Source organism: Lygodium microphyllum, chromosome 26 (genome assembly GCF_053477565.2).
Source record: "Lygodium microphyllum isolate KBCC chromosome 26, Lygodium_microphyllum_v1.1.10, whole genome shotgun sequence".
NCBI lineage: Eukaryota > Viridiplantae > Streptophyta > Polypodiopsida > Schizaeales > Lygodiaceae > Lygodium > Lygodium microphyllum.
The window spans coordinates 37,695,919-37,714,906 of record NC_141160.1 but is presented as its reverse complement, the minus strand read 5'-3'; the positions used below and the strand labels follow the sequence as shown (position 1 = coordinate 37,714,906).

General features: G+C 42.0%; 1 protein-coding gene across 4 annotated transcripts in view; it reads left to right on the top strand.

Moving 5' to 3' along the window:
- Positions 1–18,988, top strand: part of FAAH (fatty acid amide hydrolase) — a 249,441-nt gene that overhangs the window by 151,407 nt on the left and 79,046 nt on the right. For all 4 annotated transcript variants that reach the window (XM_087667692.1, XM_087667693.1, XM_087667691.1 and 1 more), the window contains 2 exons: positions 18,002–18,085; positions 18,280–18,383. In XM_087667692.1, coding sequence (XP_087523818.1) covers positions 18,002–18,085; positions 18,280–18,383 — 188 coding nt within the window. The remainder of the gene's footprint in view (positions 1–18,001; positions 18,086–18,279; positions 18,384–18,988) is intronic.

The following is an 18,988-nucleotide window of genomic DNA, read 5'->3' as shown; positions in this document are numbered from 1 at the left end:
CACATACATGTACCCCCAAATGCTTGGGTGGTGGGACTATTTTGGATGCTGAAACTCATATGCTGGCCCTTCGTTAGTCACTTTTTCGCGCTATGTGCATGGATCATCACCCGTGGACCATTATAGCCCGTTATTTTCTAGAGGACAGCGGGCTTCGACATGGCAATACACAAATTCGGGGCTCTTGGTGGCATGTCCTTAATGCAGACTCTCGTTTTTCCAGCCCCGCCTCCTCTCTATTATTGCATTTGGTCGGCTCCTGGAAAGCGGTGCTCCAAAAGGCGAGTTGGCATCCAGCGGAGGACCGCTTGCGTGCTAACTCCTTTCAACTGGAATTGTTGGAAGTCTCAAGATTACTTTCGTGGGAAGACAAACATGAGCTTCGGCCAAAATTTAACCACATGGCCCGTCTGGGGGTGACTTCAGTTGCGGACGCCACCCTTGCCAGTCATAATGTCTTCGCATCGTTTCGTACGGCCAGGAGACTTTTCAGAATCCCGCGTGGCTACCATGACTTATGAGAGCAGCTTTTGCTGGTACTTCAGGCCAGGGAACCTTTTCCTGCCCTTGTGGTGGATCGTCCTTGGCAAGATTGGGACCTTGCAGGCCGGTTGAGTCTGGAAAAGGCCTCTGCTAATTAGGTGTATCATCTTCTGATGAAAGATCATCAATGACTGGCTGTTAAAGCTAATTCTATATGGGGTTTGTGGAAATCTCAGTCATGGTGGAAGGCAACGGTGATGGAGGGCTGGTTGAATAAGACACCATTCAAATGCAAGGTCTTTCTTTGGCGGGTGATGATTGATGGTCTTCCTCTTGCCTCGGCCCTTTCCAAGCGTCGAATCTCGAATGGCAATTGTTTCTTCTGTACCACTACTGTGGAATCGGCTCGTCATCGATTTATTTCTTGCCCGTTGGCCAAGAGGATCTGGTCGCTCTTGTCACAGGTTTGGCGTACAGTGATGGGGTCCTCGCTCACCCCTTTCGATTGGGTTTTTGTGCGATCAAATACCCCACACCGCCACAGTTGCATATGAAGATTTTGTTTCACTTCTTTAGATTCTGGGGATGCTGGCACAATTGGACCACTCGGAATGCCTTTCTTTTTGATTCCGCCTCTAATGTACCGAAACACATAGCCCGGCTTAAAGGTCTCTTGCATTGGCAGATAGATCTCATTCGGCACCCGGACTTGCTCCCTCGGGAGGACTTGCTTACCTGGCATATGGCAATTTCCTCTGGGTCTTTGCCATCACTTGTGTAACTTTTGTGTGGCTTAGTACTGGGATCTTACACGTTGGCTTAGAGCCATTGTGTATCTTGTAATCATGAAAACTTGTACTCTTTTTTCGTAGTTAATACAATTATCTTTTACGAAAAAAAAGAGAGAGAGATGAAATGACATGAGATGCTTTATTAACGTCTACAGAGGCCAAAATGACCTGTGAGACCAAGAGTTACCAAACAAACCACCAAAGGTTTTGGTAAAAGATTTATGAATTTTGGTATGGTTTTGTTTGGCATTACTAAGGCTAAAGTAGCTACCAATGGTACATTCACTAATTCGTGTACTCTTAGAAGGTACATTAGGCCAAGCTATCCTCTGGCCTAGTTTTATTAGCAATGTGTACTAATGCTTTGGGTTGGGTGGTGCAAAATGAGCTATGAACAAAGGTAAAATCAATAGGATTAAGCTACTTGATGATTCTCAAATGGTGCTGAATTTATTTATTGATGACACTAACATATTGTGAACAATGATGGGACATCAATTAGAAACGTTTGGAATTGCTTGAATACCTTATGTATGGCCTTTGGCTCTAGGATAAATCATAACAAAACATGTATGAGGAGTCTAATCAAGCTTCCACCCCCTTTCTTGGTTGATCGATCAAGGCTACAAAATCACCACCACCACAACAACAACAATTAACAACCCAAACCACCACCACCAACAACAACCACGCCAAATAAAAACCCCCAAAAAATGTGATTGTTTTTTGGTACGAATTTGTACGGTACGGTACGGTACGAACCGTATAGTACGAACCAGTTCGTACTACGTACGAGTGCAACTATGATCTATGCATCTCAATGTGCAGAGTATCCTTGAGCGGATTGTGAGTTGTATCCACCAATGTTTTTGTTACTTCCATACCTCTATATCCTTCATCATTTCTCCATCACAAAAACCCTAGATCGGTGGCTAGGATAGTCTTATGTTTTGTGATGTTGGATTTGACCATCCACCTTATCTTTCCCCATGGGCATAGTTACTCCATTATCATCAATAGAAGGAAAAGAAAACAAAGAGAAGAAGTTCAAAGTTGTTTAACATTGCCTTTGCAGGTCTTGGTAGGCCATTAGGCAACTAATACACAACCGTTGTTCAATGCCCTAGCCTCTTTGAGGTCGCTCTTTGGACTCAGATCAAGCAACCTTGCCTCTATAGGCTTGGTGTGTTCTTGGGCAGTCAATGTGCACCCATTGGCCAAATACATTGGCTACTTTGTGGTGGGATCTCTCGGGGTAAAGCCACAAAAGGGTGAACTCTGCTTGCAATCCGATTCTGGTTCTAGCTTCGAGCTTGAGAGGGTTTGTTAAGCTAAAAAGATACATCGCGCATTAAATCTTCATTAGCTCTGTAAAATAGCCCCAAAACTCACAGGCTATAGAGTTTTGAGTCCCATAAGCCAAAACCCTAAGTTTGGAGATCCACATCTATAAATAGGAGGTGTAATTTGTTCATCCCTTTGTTTTGCAAATTACATTAGTGTGAAGAAAAGCTCTAAACGTAGAAAATGCAAAACCAATCGTACGACAAAGCACAAACTGATAAACTCAGAACATAGTTAGGGTAACTCAGAGATAGTGAACACAATGAATAATAAAGTGTATGAAATATGAATATACAGTGCTTATGCAGCAAACACACTATGTAGTGAATAGTGAATCTCGAACTCTTGTATCTGTGGGATCAATGCAGAGGTTATGTGTTGTAGAGTGTGTCGTGCTCAAACGGATCATGAATCGCAACAAAGGCAGTTTACATGTTTCGAACACCAGCAAACGTAGCCAAGGAAGGCTGGATTTGATGCAGACAGTAGCGCAGGAGAGAGAAAGACTAAAAAGATCAAGGCGACAACTACAAAGTGCTGGTAACAATACCAGATGATGACGTCAGTATCAAATACAACAAACAAATTGCAGGCGACAGCTCCGGGGTACTAGGCGATAGCCACGGTCAGGTTGCGAAGGCTAGAATCGGGCGCTAGATGGTATAGCAGATAGCTAGGGGAAGCTCTTACCACGACATCCTCTGTGAACAGGGTGTGTGTAGTAGAGATACGGCTCTTAAATCTTGCAAAAATGAGATTAAGGGAGAGTGGTGGGTTGTATGCCTATTTATAGAAAGTTTAGGGCACCCAAATTAGAATTTTGCATGTGGGATATAGTAACTCTCTAGGATCACATTTCTTTTTAAAATAAGAAGATTTTTTCATTAATTAAGCATGTTTTGGGGTTGTTTAGGTCAAGCTAATGCATTTTTAGCTCAACACCCCCTCTTGAGCCGAAAACTGATCTTGAGAAATAAGCTCTTGATGTAGCCCAAGTGATCATCCCAGAGAGGCTAGGGTATCAGACCAAGGGTTCACATCGGCTGCCCAGGGGCCTAGCTTAACTTGCTCTTTGGTGAAATGGAAATGAACCACTATATGTTGTGTCCAAGGGATGACAATAGGATTATCCGCAAGGGCAGTGACACTTTGGTTGTCATGGTAGACAATTGTAGATGACTTGCCAGGAAACTGTAGTGCAGCTAGCAAGGTCTGTAGATAGATGGCCTTCGTAGTACCATTGAAGAGAGCCTGCTACCTTGCCTTGGCTATGGAAGCCACCACTGTCTCCTGCTTATGGCTAGTCCAAGAGATGGGTGCCATGTCCAAGGTGTAGAGGTAGCCTCCAAGGGAATGTCGGGTGTCAAGATCTCTTATCTAGCTTGAATTAGTATACCCTTGCAAACATAAACCATGACAAAAAGGTAGTCCATAATTAGACATACACCTTAAATATCTTAGCACACGTTGACAAGCATCCAATGAGACATTCTAGGTGTATTAAAATATTAACTAAGCAAACTAACTGAGAATGCAAGATTTGGCCTAGTATGAATCAACAAGAGTAATTTTTCTACAACAGAACGATAGGTGTGAGCATCAAAAGGCTAACCCAAGCTATCCTCGTGCAGATGGTCAATAGGATCTAGAGGTGTCGCCATTGGTCGTGTCTGATTAGTGCAATATTGTTCCACTAGTTGTAGGCCGTACTTCTACTATGACAGAAAGATACTTCCCTCGGATCCAACAAATTCCATTTTCAAGAAATAGGGCAACAATCCTAAGTTTGTCATCTCGAATGTAGAGCAAAGCCGTGCCTTAATTTTTGCGATAGCCATAGAATCTGAGCGAGCGAGTAATATATCATCAACATACAACAGGATATAGCTAACACCTGCGCTAGTGGTACGCACATATAGATTTGGATCATAGGGGGTAGAATGCTATCCATAAGTCCGCAAGAACTCATCTATCCTGTGGTACCAAGACTTCGACACTTGCTTCAGCCCATAAAGAGCTTTTTGCAAGCGAACCACGTCAATCTGGTTAGTCAAAGAAAGGATGGGAGGTTGCTCCACATAGACTTTCTCCTCCAAATAACCGTTCAGAAAGGTACTTTTGACGTCCATCTGATAGATCAGCCAACCGTGGTGAGCGCCGAGTACAAGCAATAGACAAAATGATGTCAACCAAGCGGTAGGTGTGAAGATTTCCTACTTCTTGCACTACAAGGCAAGCCTTGTATTTATCTAGAGTATTATCAGTCTTTAGCTTGGTCCTAAAAATCCACTTTGTCTCGATGACCAAGTTGATCCAACAATGTCGAGTCTCATTTTGATCATAACTATTCAGTTTCTTCTCCATGGCCTCACGCCACAGAGGGTCCTAGAGAGCCTCCGGCCAATTGTCTAGCTCAAAATGTGCAATGTAATCAGCTGTAAACGATGACGCATATGAAGCTTGAGGGGCAAGCCGAGCAGACCTTCTAGGGCCCTCTGGAGTGGAATTCGGTGGAAGGATCTTTGAATCCCATATGGCATGCTGGTACCAATGAGGTAACGCGTCTTGCGGAGGAGGCTTGGGAGCTGAAGGATCTACAAGAAGGTCAGGAGTTGGCAGTAGACTTGGCTCAGTAGGCACGATCTCAAATGATTTGAGTGGAGGTTAGGATGAACAGTCCTATGTAGAAAACTGCATAATATTTCTCTCATCAAAGATGACATTCCTTCTAACAATTACCTTGTTCATGCGAGGATTGAACAAATGATAGGCTTTTGTTTTGAAAGAATAGCCCAGAAAGATCAAGAGATCAACTCGAAGAGTGAGCTTTCCTATTTTGTCATCAAGAGTGTGCATATAAGCGTGACTATCGAAAGCTCTAAAGTGAGAAATAACAATCCGAGAGCCAAAAAAGGCCTTGTACATAGTCTTTTTAGGGATTGTTGCAGTCCGGCATCGGTTGAGCATGTACAATGAAGTGTTAATAGCCTCAATCCCAAGGCGCTTGGTATAGTTGCCTTTGTACAATGCATAGACGGGTTGGTACTGTATATTTTATACCGTATGGGTACGTATGGTATAGTAGGAATTCATACAATAGTTTTGATGCATTTTTGCTACCCATCCTATGGAAAAAAACTGGTTATGCAGCACGATTTCAATGCATTTTCGTGGGGGCTGGGTAGCATTTGGCAAAAAGAGACGGGTTGTGGACTTGGGGCTCATTTGTACACTCTAGTTTCTCTCAAGTCTCACTCTCTCCTCAAGGCTCATCCCCACCCTTTTGTCTTCGAGCACCAACTGCCCATCCCCTCCCTCTTCAAGCATCATCGTCTCTTCCCCCCATCCCCTCCCTCTTGAAGCATCGTCTCCCCACCCCATCCCTTTTGTGTCTTCAAGCCTCTAAAGCTCTCACTCTCTCCTCTTTTTCCCATCCCCTCCCTCTTCAAGCATCATTGTGATCGCCAATCAGAATGAGAAGTCTCGACTCTCTTCTCTCCATCGGGCCTTGCCTGACACCTTGGAAGTTGGTATCATGACACGTGAGAAGCATGAGGCCTTCAACTTGCACGGCATCCATATGGAGAAGGACACAAAGAAGTCCAACTCCCACCATTGGACATGCAAGAATTGTGGGAAGTGCTCACAAGTGGTGCAACCTGGCTTCTTCAATATCTTTCCAAGATGGGGGACCAAGTTGTCGCATGCAAGGTGATCCCTCAATACATTGCGGGGGAGATTCTCACCAAGATGAGAGGGGGATCCACTAAAGGAGGAGGAAGTGGCACATTGGTGACAACACCCACATCTATGTCTACTCATGTGAAGAAGTCTCAAATGTAGGTGTATCTTCAACTGATGCAGGTGAGGCCTCCACCATTGGTGGTGTTGACTCCACATCCACTTTTGGCTTTGGCATTGGCAAAAGGAAAAGATTTGAGGCTCATATAGCACCGGAGAGGCAATCCTCTCTCTCAAGCTCTCAGTCATATGCTGGGATCGATTGCCTTTCTTAGAGATAGACAATGAGAACCGGACATTGAGATTGCACATATGGTGATTAAGTGCAATCTTGCATTCAATGTCCTAAAGCATCAGCAATGGAGAAAGATGGTGAGAACCATCGTCAATGTGGGCCCATGTGAAGGATGGAGCCGTGTTATATACAAGGACATAAATACGAATAAGATTGATGAAGAGAAGGAGAGGATTGATAAAGCCCCTAATTCTATTTCGGCCGTATGGACAAAATATGGTTGCTCCATTCTCACCGATGGATGGAGAGACTAAAACAAACGGGGCATCATCAATATACTCGTTTTCTACGCACTCGGCACATATTTTTTGTGGGCCGTAGACACCGACAAGAGGGGAAGCAAAACGACTGGCACATTCATCTACTGCCACATTCGACAAGCTACCATTGAGGTATACATTGTCTTTTTAAATTTTAAAGTTGTCATTTTCATTATTATAATTTTTAATTCATGTTTCCGAAAGCTTTCCTTATCATGATTTTGAATTTGTGCCATGTATAATGTGGTTGTAGATGGATCCTGTCAAATGTGGTGCAAGTTGGTACTGACAATGCATCCGATTGTCGATACATGGGCCATTTGCTTGAGGCTGAGTTTCCTTCAATAGTGTGGACTTCGTGTGCAAGTCATTGTTTGGACTTGCTCATGGAGGACATTGGGAAGCTCAAATGGGTGAAGAGGGTGGTGCATAAGGCTACATCAATTGTCATCTTCTTCATGATGAAGGTGATGGTGCTTGCGATACATCATGAGCATAGCATGCTTGAGTTGAAGAAGCCTTCTTCAACTCGCTTTGCTTATATGTGGTTGCTATTAGAGTGCCTTTATGAGGTGCAATTGGCCCTACACCAAACACTGGTGTCCACTCTATGGAATGAGTGGGATGAGGATGAGACGATAGAGAAGGCGAAAGCCATGCAACGCTTGTGTCTCAATGAGCACTTCTGGTAGAGAGTCTGTGGGATTGTGATTGCTGTGACTCCCTTTTATAGGGTGTTACGTATGAGTGATTGTGAGAAGTCCATCATGAGTCTTCTTGTTTACTTTTTTAGAGTAGCATTGGTGGAGGCACGGGCTTGCATGGTGATCACGGAGTCACAACGTTGGAGAAGGCACGTGGGAGAACTCGTTGGAGGTAAACTTGCCACCAAAATCGCTCCTCATGGTACCCACATGACGACCAGTTTGGTTATGAACAAGCAATACCCAAGTACTAAAATAAGTGAAGGTATTAGACTTGTGCTTTGGGAAGTACATCTACATGTATCTAGAGAAATCATTGACTATCAAAAAGAAATACAATGCGCCATGCAAGGCAGCAATGGATGTGGAACCACAAAGATCTATATGAATGAGCCTAAGGGATTCAACAACACGAGTAATAGACTGCGTAGGAAAGGGTGTACGATGCTGCTTACCTACTTGACAAGTTTTACAAACCTCTCAAGATAGTTTTAGGTGTGGAAGGCCCTCAACCATCTCTTGACGCAACAGCTCATAAAGAGAGTCGTAGCCAAGATGCCTGAAGCGAAAATGCCAAAGATGCTCAGAGTCAGTGGGCTTCCGTATAGTGGCCAAAGACTGGAAGTGATGGAACTCCGAATCATCAGTAGTTGGCTTGGTAAGAAAATGTGTTATGTGATAAAGACCATTAGGTTGTGCCTTGGCATGAGCAATTACTAAATCAATCTAAGAGTCTAGGACCTCGAATGTGGATGCGTTGAAAAAAACTGCTCGCTCCAATTGGCAAAGTTGCTAAACAGACAACAAGTTCACCCCAAGCTGGGGAACATGATAGACATCATCCATTGAAGTGAGATCTGGACCCAGGTCAATGGGAAAACTGACATGACCCTAGGCCTGAATCTTGAATGAGGAGTTTTTTCCTATACAAACACTTCGGTTGCAGGGGCTTGGAAAATGAAAATGTCCGCTCTAGGAGTCATGTGTTGGGTAGCTCCTCTGTCCACAAGCCAAATAGGTACTGAAGTGGTTGGTTGTGACGAGTGGGCCTTTGAAATAATAGGATTTGTACTTGGCATTGGAGAAAAGAAATAGTGTGGAAGTGATGTATAATCTGAGTAAGCTTCCACTTGCGGATGGCCAGTCCATAGTAGAGATTCAGAAGATCATTAGTTCTGTGCACCGAATCTAAAGGAGAAAACTCAGGCTTACCTTCAACCTCATGCTGAGCCCTATGCATAAGGATGAGATCATACTCAATGGGAAATTTGATATGGTCTAAAACCGGCCTTCCTTTTGTGGATAGGTGGTAATTCCGTGATTACAACTTAGTTACTGCAGCAACATTTATTACAAAACTGAGAAATGCAAATTAACTTATAATCTTGGACAATGGACACCTTGTTGGCCCCAAACTGGTGCCCCTTTCGTTATTTATTTAACTCAATTGAAGAAGAAGTTGATGTACAATGGGATTTTCACAATCCCTTTCGGTATTTCAACTCCCCTTGCTATCCAAAATAACCAGCTAGTCTTCAATTTGATTTGCCCCTCGATTTGGGCAGTCAATTGGTCTTCACCCGCTTTGATGTAGATGGAAAATGCTCCAAATTCATTCGTTTTTTGGTCCCTTCACTTGAATTTGGCTGAAAATAGCTTCAGCCCTATTGAAACCAAGTTGAAGAATTGAAGAAATCGAGTCATTTACTACTGTTGCCCTATCAAACAGCCATGGAAGTTGTCACCTACAGCTTAAAACCACCAAACAGATTGCTGTCACATTCTATATGCTATCATCTGCACCAAAAGGACCTTGGACTGCTATCACTTGCTCTTATAGGGTGTTATGTATGAAAGATTGTGAGGGATCCACCATGGGTCTTCTCGTTTACTTCTTTAGAGCGGCATTGGTAGAGGCACGTGCTTGTGCAGTGATCACAGAGATATAGCATGCACATGTTTTAGAGATAGCAGAGAGGAGATGGGCATGGATGCATAAGCCCATCCATGGTTTGCCGCATTGGTACATCCGGCCTTCAATTTGCCGGCGGTCATGGATGATAGAGCGTTCCGTTCGGACCAACTTGCTTATTTGACTTCTGTGGTCCTTGTGGATGACCACAATGCAGTGGTGGAGGAGCTAGGATACTATGCAGATCAGAGAGGACATGTGGCTTTTGCTTCTTCTACTTGTTGGAGAAGAGAGTTACTTGTGAAGCCTTTATTTTGGTGGCAAAACTTTGAATACGCATTGGAGACCCTTCAGCCCTTAGCCATGAGGGTCCTTGCCCAAGATTACTCTTCAGGTGCATGTGAGAGAAATTGGAGTGCCTATTCTTTCATTTACCTAAAGATTCACAATCGGCTTAGTATATGACAGTTAGAGCGGCTAGTCTATTTCTCCACTAACTTACGCATGATGAGGGCTATGATGAGCATGGGTAGTCCGAAGTAGGTAAAGTTTGAACATTTAATCATAAAATGTAAAATTTGTTGTTTTAAACTTTGAACTTTGAAGTTTATACTTTATAATTTAGACTTTAGCATTTATAATCTTACGTGCATTGTGTAGGTGAATGCTGATACATTCAAGTTGATGGGTGACACTCCTCTGAGTGTACATCAGGAGGTGGACGAGGAGAATATGATTTTTGCAGAGCTCTATAGAGAGCTTATAGCAGCAGTTACTCATGACACTCGCAGTTAGTATGCTCGTGGGCGAGGAGTTCGAGTAGGTGGTAGCAGGGGCATTTTCATTGAGGAGGGGTGGTTCGAGTGGCTTGCAGACATATGTAAGGCAGGGCTCTAGTAGTTTACATCCTGTTCCTCAAGATGACATTTCCCCCTTGCCTACATAGCTGCCACCTAGGGAGCCATAATTTGATGATGATGGTAACCTCATCAGTGAGGATGAGTATGAGTGTGTCTCATCATCCGACGCCGAGGAGTCATCTTTAGACTCTTGATGAATACTCAGATGGTTCTGATGATGATAATCATAGTGATGCCTCATCGTAAATTCATACGTCTCTCTCTTTTTTGTATCTACTATCCTTGTATCCATATGCATGATGCCACTATGACACACTAGAGTCTAGACTATAGTTGTATTGCATGTTTTGCGTAGCTCATGTGTCTGTACTGGTTACCCTCATGTATTTATCTTATTCTGTAATGAAATGGCTATTTTCACTTTAAACATATATTCTATCACTGAATGATTTATGGTTTTAAAAAAATCATGTTAAGTTTTTTTTTGTATTAATATCGTACCATACCTTATTAAATCATAAGGTACCATTTAGTATCGTATTTTATCATATGGTACTGTATCATACCTTTTGTATGTGACAACTGTGCGTATGACAAAGCACAAGCTAATAAACTTAGAACACAGTTAGGGTTAGGGTAACTCAGAGATAGTGAATACAATGAATAATAAAGTGTATGAGTAATGAATATCCAGACTTAAGTGATTTAAGAGATGAAGTTGTCCATGTGTTATAGCCTACACATAGGCTTACAAAAGAAAGATGATGCTTTAGTCAAGCACTTAGTGAATGTGCTTAAGGGCTTAGACACCTTCAGATTTATGAATGACCAACAAGAAAATGATGCTTTGGATTACTCTATGCTTATACTTTTGCATAGCTTTTACAATGGTATAGAGAAAATGATTAGATGTAGGTTGAGATGTTGACCATACATTTGAAAAAAAAAGCTTGTTCACTATCTCTGGGATCAGTGCAGAGGTTATGAGTTGTAGTGTGTGTCTGACTTCGAATAGATCCCGTATCACAGCAAAGGTAGCCTTTGTGTGTTGAACACCAACAAATGTGAATAAGGTCTCTATATATCTAGGTTGTGGAATGGAAGGAGTAGTCCTCTCCTAAAGATGCCGCAAACTTATGTGAGAAGATGGGGACTGACACACCTTTTCGTAGTGCATAGCCCGTTTGCAAGCACACAACCAAAGAGAGCCTTAAGTTTGAGGATATACGGAGGACAAATCTTTGCTCACCAAAAGGAAAACATTAAAGCAAGAAAAGGTGTACTTTGAGGATGATCTAACAGCTACCAATGAGGATTTAAGGAGCTGCCATTTTATGCAATTTGTTAATTCCTAATTTCACTCGATTAAAATCTGTCTAAGAAGAGTTAATGCATTACCTTGGAGTATAGGCGGGGTCATGGTGCTCAGCAAGTGCAATGGCTCCATCTATTATGAGCCTAGGGCATGTGGTGGAGGATGTTTGATGCGGTGGCTTTATCTCTATTGGGCTAATAGTATTTGTAGGATATGATATGTGGAAAAAGGTCATTGTTCTTTGTGTAGGTCTCTCTACTTGAGTAGGCCTCCAATCTCGCATTAGTGTTGTGCGGCACCTTTGGAGCTTCAAGAGGAAGAGACCTAGGCATCTTTGGTCCTTGTATTCCATGATAGAGCAATGAGTTCCAAAGCCATTGCGAAAGAGGTTGTGGTACTATCCCCATATGTCATAGTATACTGTACATTTGCATATGTGGTGCTCCTTTGTGTTAGACTCTCAATCATACAAAGCTGGAAAATCTCATCTTCCATGGGGTATTTCTCAATCTGCCTTTCTCCACTTGTAGCGTGTGGGAGGAGCTGTGAATCTGCCTGATAGCAGCCCGTATGCCTTGAAACTTCATTTTCTTTTGAACAATTGCTGACTATTGTATACTAAAAATGATAATCAACTGAATACAAAAGCTAACTATGTGGAAACTATATACTCTAAATTCCATTGTAGTAAACTCTTTCATCATATTTTTTGTATCACACAATTTTTGGATGATAGGAAATGCTTTTAATTTGTAACAAACTTTTCTTACAAGTTTTGTAATTTTCATATTTTTAGAAATGAGTTTGCATGTGACCTCATCTACTGTCTCTTTCAAGGCCCTAACAAATTAGAGACAAAGGTGTAAACCAAACCTGTGAAAGAGATGTTACAAGCTTGCCATCCGCCCCTAAAGAAGCACAAGCCACTTGCATGCCAAGGACTTGTCCATGCCATACTTAGTAGAGTTTATGTGGCCTTCTCCTCAATCTTAGTACAACTACATTAATGTATGCTCTCTTTTTCTATACTTCTATATACATTTTACTAGAGAATATATAAGTGTTTTCTTGTCTCTTAGAACAATTTGGTCTTTAAGAGATGTTGCTATTGTTGGGTTTGACTCACGCCTATGCTCATAGAGGAGTGTCAGTGATCTTCAGTAGGACAGTGGGGCACCCTTTACTCTCCGTATGAGAGGTTTTCCTCTCTAGATTTATTTCGTTTATTATATGTGCCTATGTACATAGTTTGGGCACTTGTCATGTTTTACACTCTTCAGGTGTGAACACCCTCTTTCAACCCTAAGGTTGAAGGGTGTAGTTTGTACTTGCACCTTGCATTTTAGATTATAGCATTGGGTGTCCTGCTATCACACTCTTCATTGTCAACTGTACTCTCAGCGCTGAGCTTCGATCTGTTCTTCATCTCACGTTTTGTATCAGAGCTGTGAGCTGAGCTAGTGGCCACCACCAGTTGAGCTGCCACTTGCAGTGACAGCAGCTCCAGTCCCACCAGCCGAGCCAGGCTCGTCACCAGTAGCAGGTCAGTTCAAAGGTAGCGCTAGCCTCTGGTTCAACCGCTACCACCAGGCAGACCTAATCTGCAGCGCCAGGCTAGGCATCAGCAACTGCCAGCTACTGGTGGTACCACCAGGCAGCAGGCCTACTGCCTGTGGCACCTGTGCCTTTGATTTCTGCGTTGCCTGAGGCGCTGCTGGTTGCCAATACTTTGTGGCTGCTTGCTTGCACTGCCATTGAGCAGCGCTTTGTTTGTCCTAGCCCTCGTCGATTTGCTGCAGTGCCCTCCTCCTGGCATGCAATGCTGCCCTGTCTCAGCTCCTTGTGCCCTTGCACTTGCGCCTGTACCCCCCAGCTACTTGTGCGATTGCCATCAATGCCACTTGGCTCAGTCGCTGCCCCCAGCTACCAGTTTGACCTACGCCTCCAGCTCAACTACTTCCGCTCTTCCGCCAGGTCTGACAAGTCTCTGCATCAACCATATAGGAGGTAAAAAGGAAAAAATTTTCAATTTTTTATTCAAATTTTATCTTGGAGAAGGGGCTTGTGCCCGCGTAGCATCTCTCTGCTTCATCAAGTGTTTGGGGACACATTTTACGTAGGGATTTTGTGAAATTTGGGTCGGAAATTTGGGGCTTTTGTTGTCATCTCAGAGATTAGCAAATGTACGAGTGATAATCTGAAATAGACTGATTTTGTGCATTTTGGGACAAGAAATTTTGGAGCTTTTGCATTTTCAGTGCTGTTGAGCATTTATTGCACTTTGGACAGCATTTTAGACAGTTTTTTGAGAGAGAGTGATTAAATTTGCTAATTACAGCAAAGTACTTGCTGTGTTTTCTGGAAATTCTGAGATTTTCAGGTTGATTCAGCTTGGTATATCGCCCTTTTGCTCTTTGATCAGTGACATTTATCATGGCAAATCAGGAAGGTGATGTATTTACATATGCGTCAAAGGAGGATAGGTTGGATGGCAACAACCATTTCCTATGGTCCTTTATGATGAAAAATATGTTGATTGTAAAGAATCTTTGGGATTATGTTAGCGGTGAAGAAGTTAGGTCTGGAGTTGTGGCTCTTGCTACTCCTCTAGGAGGACGTGGACAATGGGCAACTCAGCCAATTCAGCCAGCTCCAGCTCAACCACTTCCCCAAAGATCAGTAGCACAAAAGGCATGGGACACACGGGATGCACAGGCTTTGTCATTGATTGCATTGGAAGTTCAGTAGTCTATCATCACCCACATTCGGTTTGCAGCTTCTTCACGAGGAGCATGGCTGATCTTACAGTAGATGTTTGCTAGAAAGAATGAGACACACATCTCTTTCTTGAAGAAGGAGCTTGAAATTGTGAAGATGGACGAGGGTGATTCTATGCAGGATCATCTAAATAAAATTCAGGACTTGCATGAGTAGCTTATGAATGTAGATGAGTAATACTCAGATGGGCAGTTGATATTTACTACCTTGAATTCATTGCCGCCCTCGTACTTGGCCTTTCATATGGCATTGAACTTCACCATGAGAATTTCTCCACAGCCACTTACTTTCCTTCAATTGGTTAGTTTACTCTTAGAGGAATAGCAAACAAGAAAGAATACTGGTGTGGATGTCATAGCCTCTGAGCAAGCTTTTATGGGACGGTAGAAGGGCAAGGGCAGCTGAGCTAAAAATTCTCCGCAAAGCTTTGTAATATTAGGTGCTTCACAGAGTAGCAAGAAATGAGGGGACACACAAGCCAAGAAGGGCAAGTGCCACTATTGCAAGAAGCTAGCATACTACATCACTGAATGTAGAAAGAGTATAGCTAAGGAGGAGTTAGGAATGTTTGTCTCCTGATACACCTTCTGCTACTACTGAGTCCACGTCCTTTGTTGCGCACAAGGCCTATTGTTTTTACATGTGTACTTATGACTCTTCTTGGGTTCATAGAGCATTGAGCTCTATTGAGGTAGCAAGCATATGGTTTTTTGACAGTGGTGCTTCCAAGCACATCACGTCTTGTAGAGTTTTTTTGTTCTATTACTGGAGCCCTGGTTGGCAAGTCTATACAGTGTGCCAACAATGCACCATATCCTATTAGAGGCATTGGGAAGATTGTGTTGAGGGCCATTGATGGCTCTATTCTCCGCTTGGGGGATGCCTTATTTGTGCCATACATAAAGAAAAAATTGTTATTTATTTCTTCTTTAGCAAGGTGTGGTTTGGAGGTCACCTTTGATGATGATAAATGTATGGTCAGCAGAGATAAGGAACACATGACTTTGGTTTTGACTAGCACTCTATGTCATGGGTTATATGAGTAGGATGCTTTTTGAGTTGATCACTTGGTCTATCTAGCATCTACTATCATTCCTGCTATACCACATATAGAGCTATGGCATGCTCACATGGGGCATGTAAACTATGATGGCTTGATGCTTATGCAACATACACAAATGCTTGATAGTTTACCTCTCTTGGAGAGGCCTCTTGAGCATGTATGCGAGGGACGTATTTTCGGGAAAATGCGTTGTTTTTCATTTTCACATGATATTGCTTTTAGAGCAACTGCCAGATTACAAATTGTGCACTTAGATGTATGTGGCTTTATACAGATAAAATCATTGGGTGATTGTTACTATTTTGTCACTTTCATTGATGACTTTAGTTGTTTTTGCTAGGTCTACCATTTTGTGAAAAAGTCAAAAGTATATGATGCATTTTTGGCTTTTATAGCACTTGCTGAAAATCAATCTGGTTGTAGGATAAAGACTCTCCCTTTGGATCGAGGGGGGACTAAAAAGGAATGCAGATGGATCCATTGAGAATTATAAGGCCAAGCTTGTGGCGAAGGACTATGCACAGAAGAAAGGCATTGACTATGAGGAGACATTTGCTACTATATCCTGCATGACTACCATTAGGTCTATGGTTGCTTTGGCTGTACATTATTGCTGGACTGTGCATCAGCTTGATATAAAGATTGCATTTTTACATGGGAAACTTCAAGAAGAAGTGTATGTATAGTAGCCCATTGGTTTTGCACTTGTGGGATTTGAACACTTGGTTTGCAAGCTGAGAAAGGCTTTATATGTTTTGAAGCAATCTCCTCAAGCTTGGTATGCAAAGATTGATGCCTTTTTACTTAGCCAAGGTTTTATAAACAACTCATCAGAGTCTACCCTTTACGTATGTAAAGAGGGGGGATCCTTGTTGGTGATATGTCTATATGATGATGGTCTTCTGCTTATAGGGGCACATGCTAATCAGATTTCAGCATTCAAAAAAATTTTGCATGAAACTTTTAAGATGTTAGATTATTTGGGGACTTTGCACTATTACTTGGGCATTTAGTTCATTCATGATGCTAGAGACGTTGGGTTGTTACAATCTAGATAATTGGTAAATTTCTTGCGAGGTTTGGCTTACAGGATTGCAAGCCAATTTGTACATAAATGGAACCTGGACTAAAGCTGTCATTGGATGATGACAATGACTTGTTTGATATTTATATATATGCTCCAGCAGCAGTTGGATGTCTTATTTACTTATGCAACATAAGGCCAGACATATAGTTTGTAGTTTCAGCCCTGAGTAGATATATGCATCAGCCACACATGTCACATTGGCAAGGTGTAAATCGTGTTTTCCGTTACTTGCAGGGACTAGGACTCTTGGATTGCTTTATTTCAAGGGGAGATCACTGCACTTACATGCTTACAATGATTTTGATTGGGTTGGCGATTTTAATTCTCATCACTCCACTAGTGGTAATTGTTTCTTTCTTGGTTCATCTTGCATCTCTTGGCTTAGCAAGAAACAATCCACTGTTGCCACATTGTCATGTGAAGGTGAATACAAGGCAGCTTTCACTACCATAGTTGAATCCATATGGCTTCGATGCTTGTTAGCTGATTTGAATGTATCTGTCATGGAGCCTAGTCCTTTGTTCAGTAATAGTCAGAGTGCCATTGCAATGGCATGGGACCCAATGTTTCATGCATGCACAAAACACATTGAGATCCACTATCACTTTGTCAAAGAGAGGCTACATGCAAGTGATATCAACCTTGTCTACTGTCCTACCACTCTTCATTAGAGTCCTTTCTCATGAAAAATTTGAAGTATTTCGCAATGCTTTAAATTTGATCTCCTTTGGTGGATGACATTTGTATCTTGATTACTCTTCACTCCAGGGGGGTTTGTTGGGTTTGACTCATGCCTACGCTCACAGAGGAGTGTTGATCATCTTTAGTAGGACACTAGAGCACTTTTTACTCTCTGTACGAGAGGTTTTTTCTCCTAGATTTATTTCTTTTATTTTATGTGCCTATGTTACATAGTTTAGGCACTTATTGTGTTTTACACTCTTCGGATGTAAACACCCTCTTACAACCCTAGGGTTTAAGGGTTGCACTTTGTACTTGCACCTTATATTTCAGATTATTGAATTGGGTGTTGTGCTATCACACTTTTCAGTGTCAACCGTACTCTCAATTGAGCTTCAATTTTTCCTTCATCTCACAGCTATAGATTTGTATTTCTTTCTTCTTTTGTTTGTCTATCTTTTAACCTCTCCTTATGGGTTTGTTGGCTAAAGTCTTGCATGTTAGCTAGAGTAAATTGGCTTTTGGTTAAGAATTTGTCATCAATTTACTAGTATTCTGGCTATAGTCCATGATGCTTTACTTTAGTAGCATGATACTCAGTGGATAAATTTTCTTGATTCATGTAGATTTTGTTGCTACTCTCTTCCTCACTCCCATGTCTACTATCATGTCCGAATGCTTTTGCAGTGGTTTAATGATGTTGGAAGCTCTGATGTAGCAGAGGCTTGTAAAAAAGCTGTTGAACAGCTCTCTGAAAAGTATGGAACAAAGGTATTTCTTTGATTGATGTGTTTTTTTAATGCTCTCCATTGTTATGATACAAAAAAATTGCTCTATCCATGATTTTAAATGTGGATGTGTTCTATAGCATGCCATGATTTGTGTTTTAGTAGTTCTACGACAAAACTTTCATGTACTGATGGTGCTCTGTCCTTTTTCCCAATATGTTCTGTTGTGGCTCTTAGGTGAAGGAGATCATCTTGCCAGAGTTGGAAGAGATGCGCATAGGTCACCTTGTAACTATCGGATCAGAAATTGCTTCTGCCACAAATACTCACTATATAGATGGGTGAATGCCTGCTGTCTTCCTTGGAAAAATTTCAGCTTAAACAATAGGCTCAAAGGATGTGTGAGAAAGCTCTCAATGTCAGGGATGCTTTGAATTCTCTTGTTTGTAGCTGCTGTAACAAGATTGAGTAGATGCTGATTGCTTTTTTACCACTTGATCTGTATGTTGGGGTAACTCACCACAATGAATAAGGGGAAGCATATTGGTGACAGGGGTCTGCTTTAAATCAAACTATTTTTTAGAAGACCGGAGTAAGTCTAGTAATAAGAATTGGTAGATGATCCATTGTGCAAGTAAATGGATATAAATGGATAAAGCAACTGATGTTTGATTTGATTATTGGCATTCTTGATCTTTAGCATGTGTTATCATTCACTGTTTGAGACCAGGCTGACCAATGAGGATGGCTAACTTCTACATACTTTGTTTACCTCTAGACTTGGTTTGTTCCATATTTGGATGTTCTAAATATGCTTCATGCTTGTGTCGTGGGCTTACCAAAGAATCATGAAGTTTGTTTCGTTTTCTATGCGGGTTCCTCATTCATTAACAATCCAGAATGGCTTTGGCATTCATCTAATTTCCATGCCTTGGCTGAGGATATT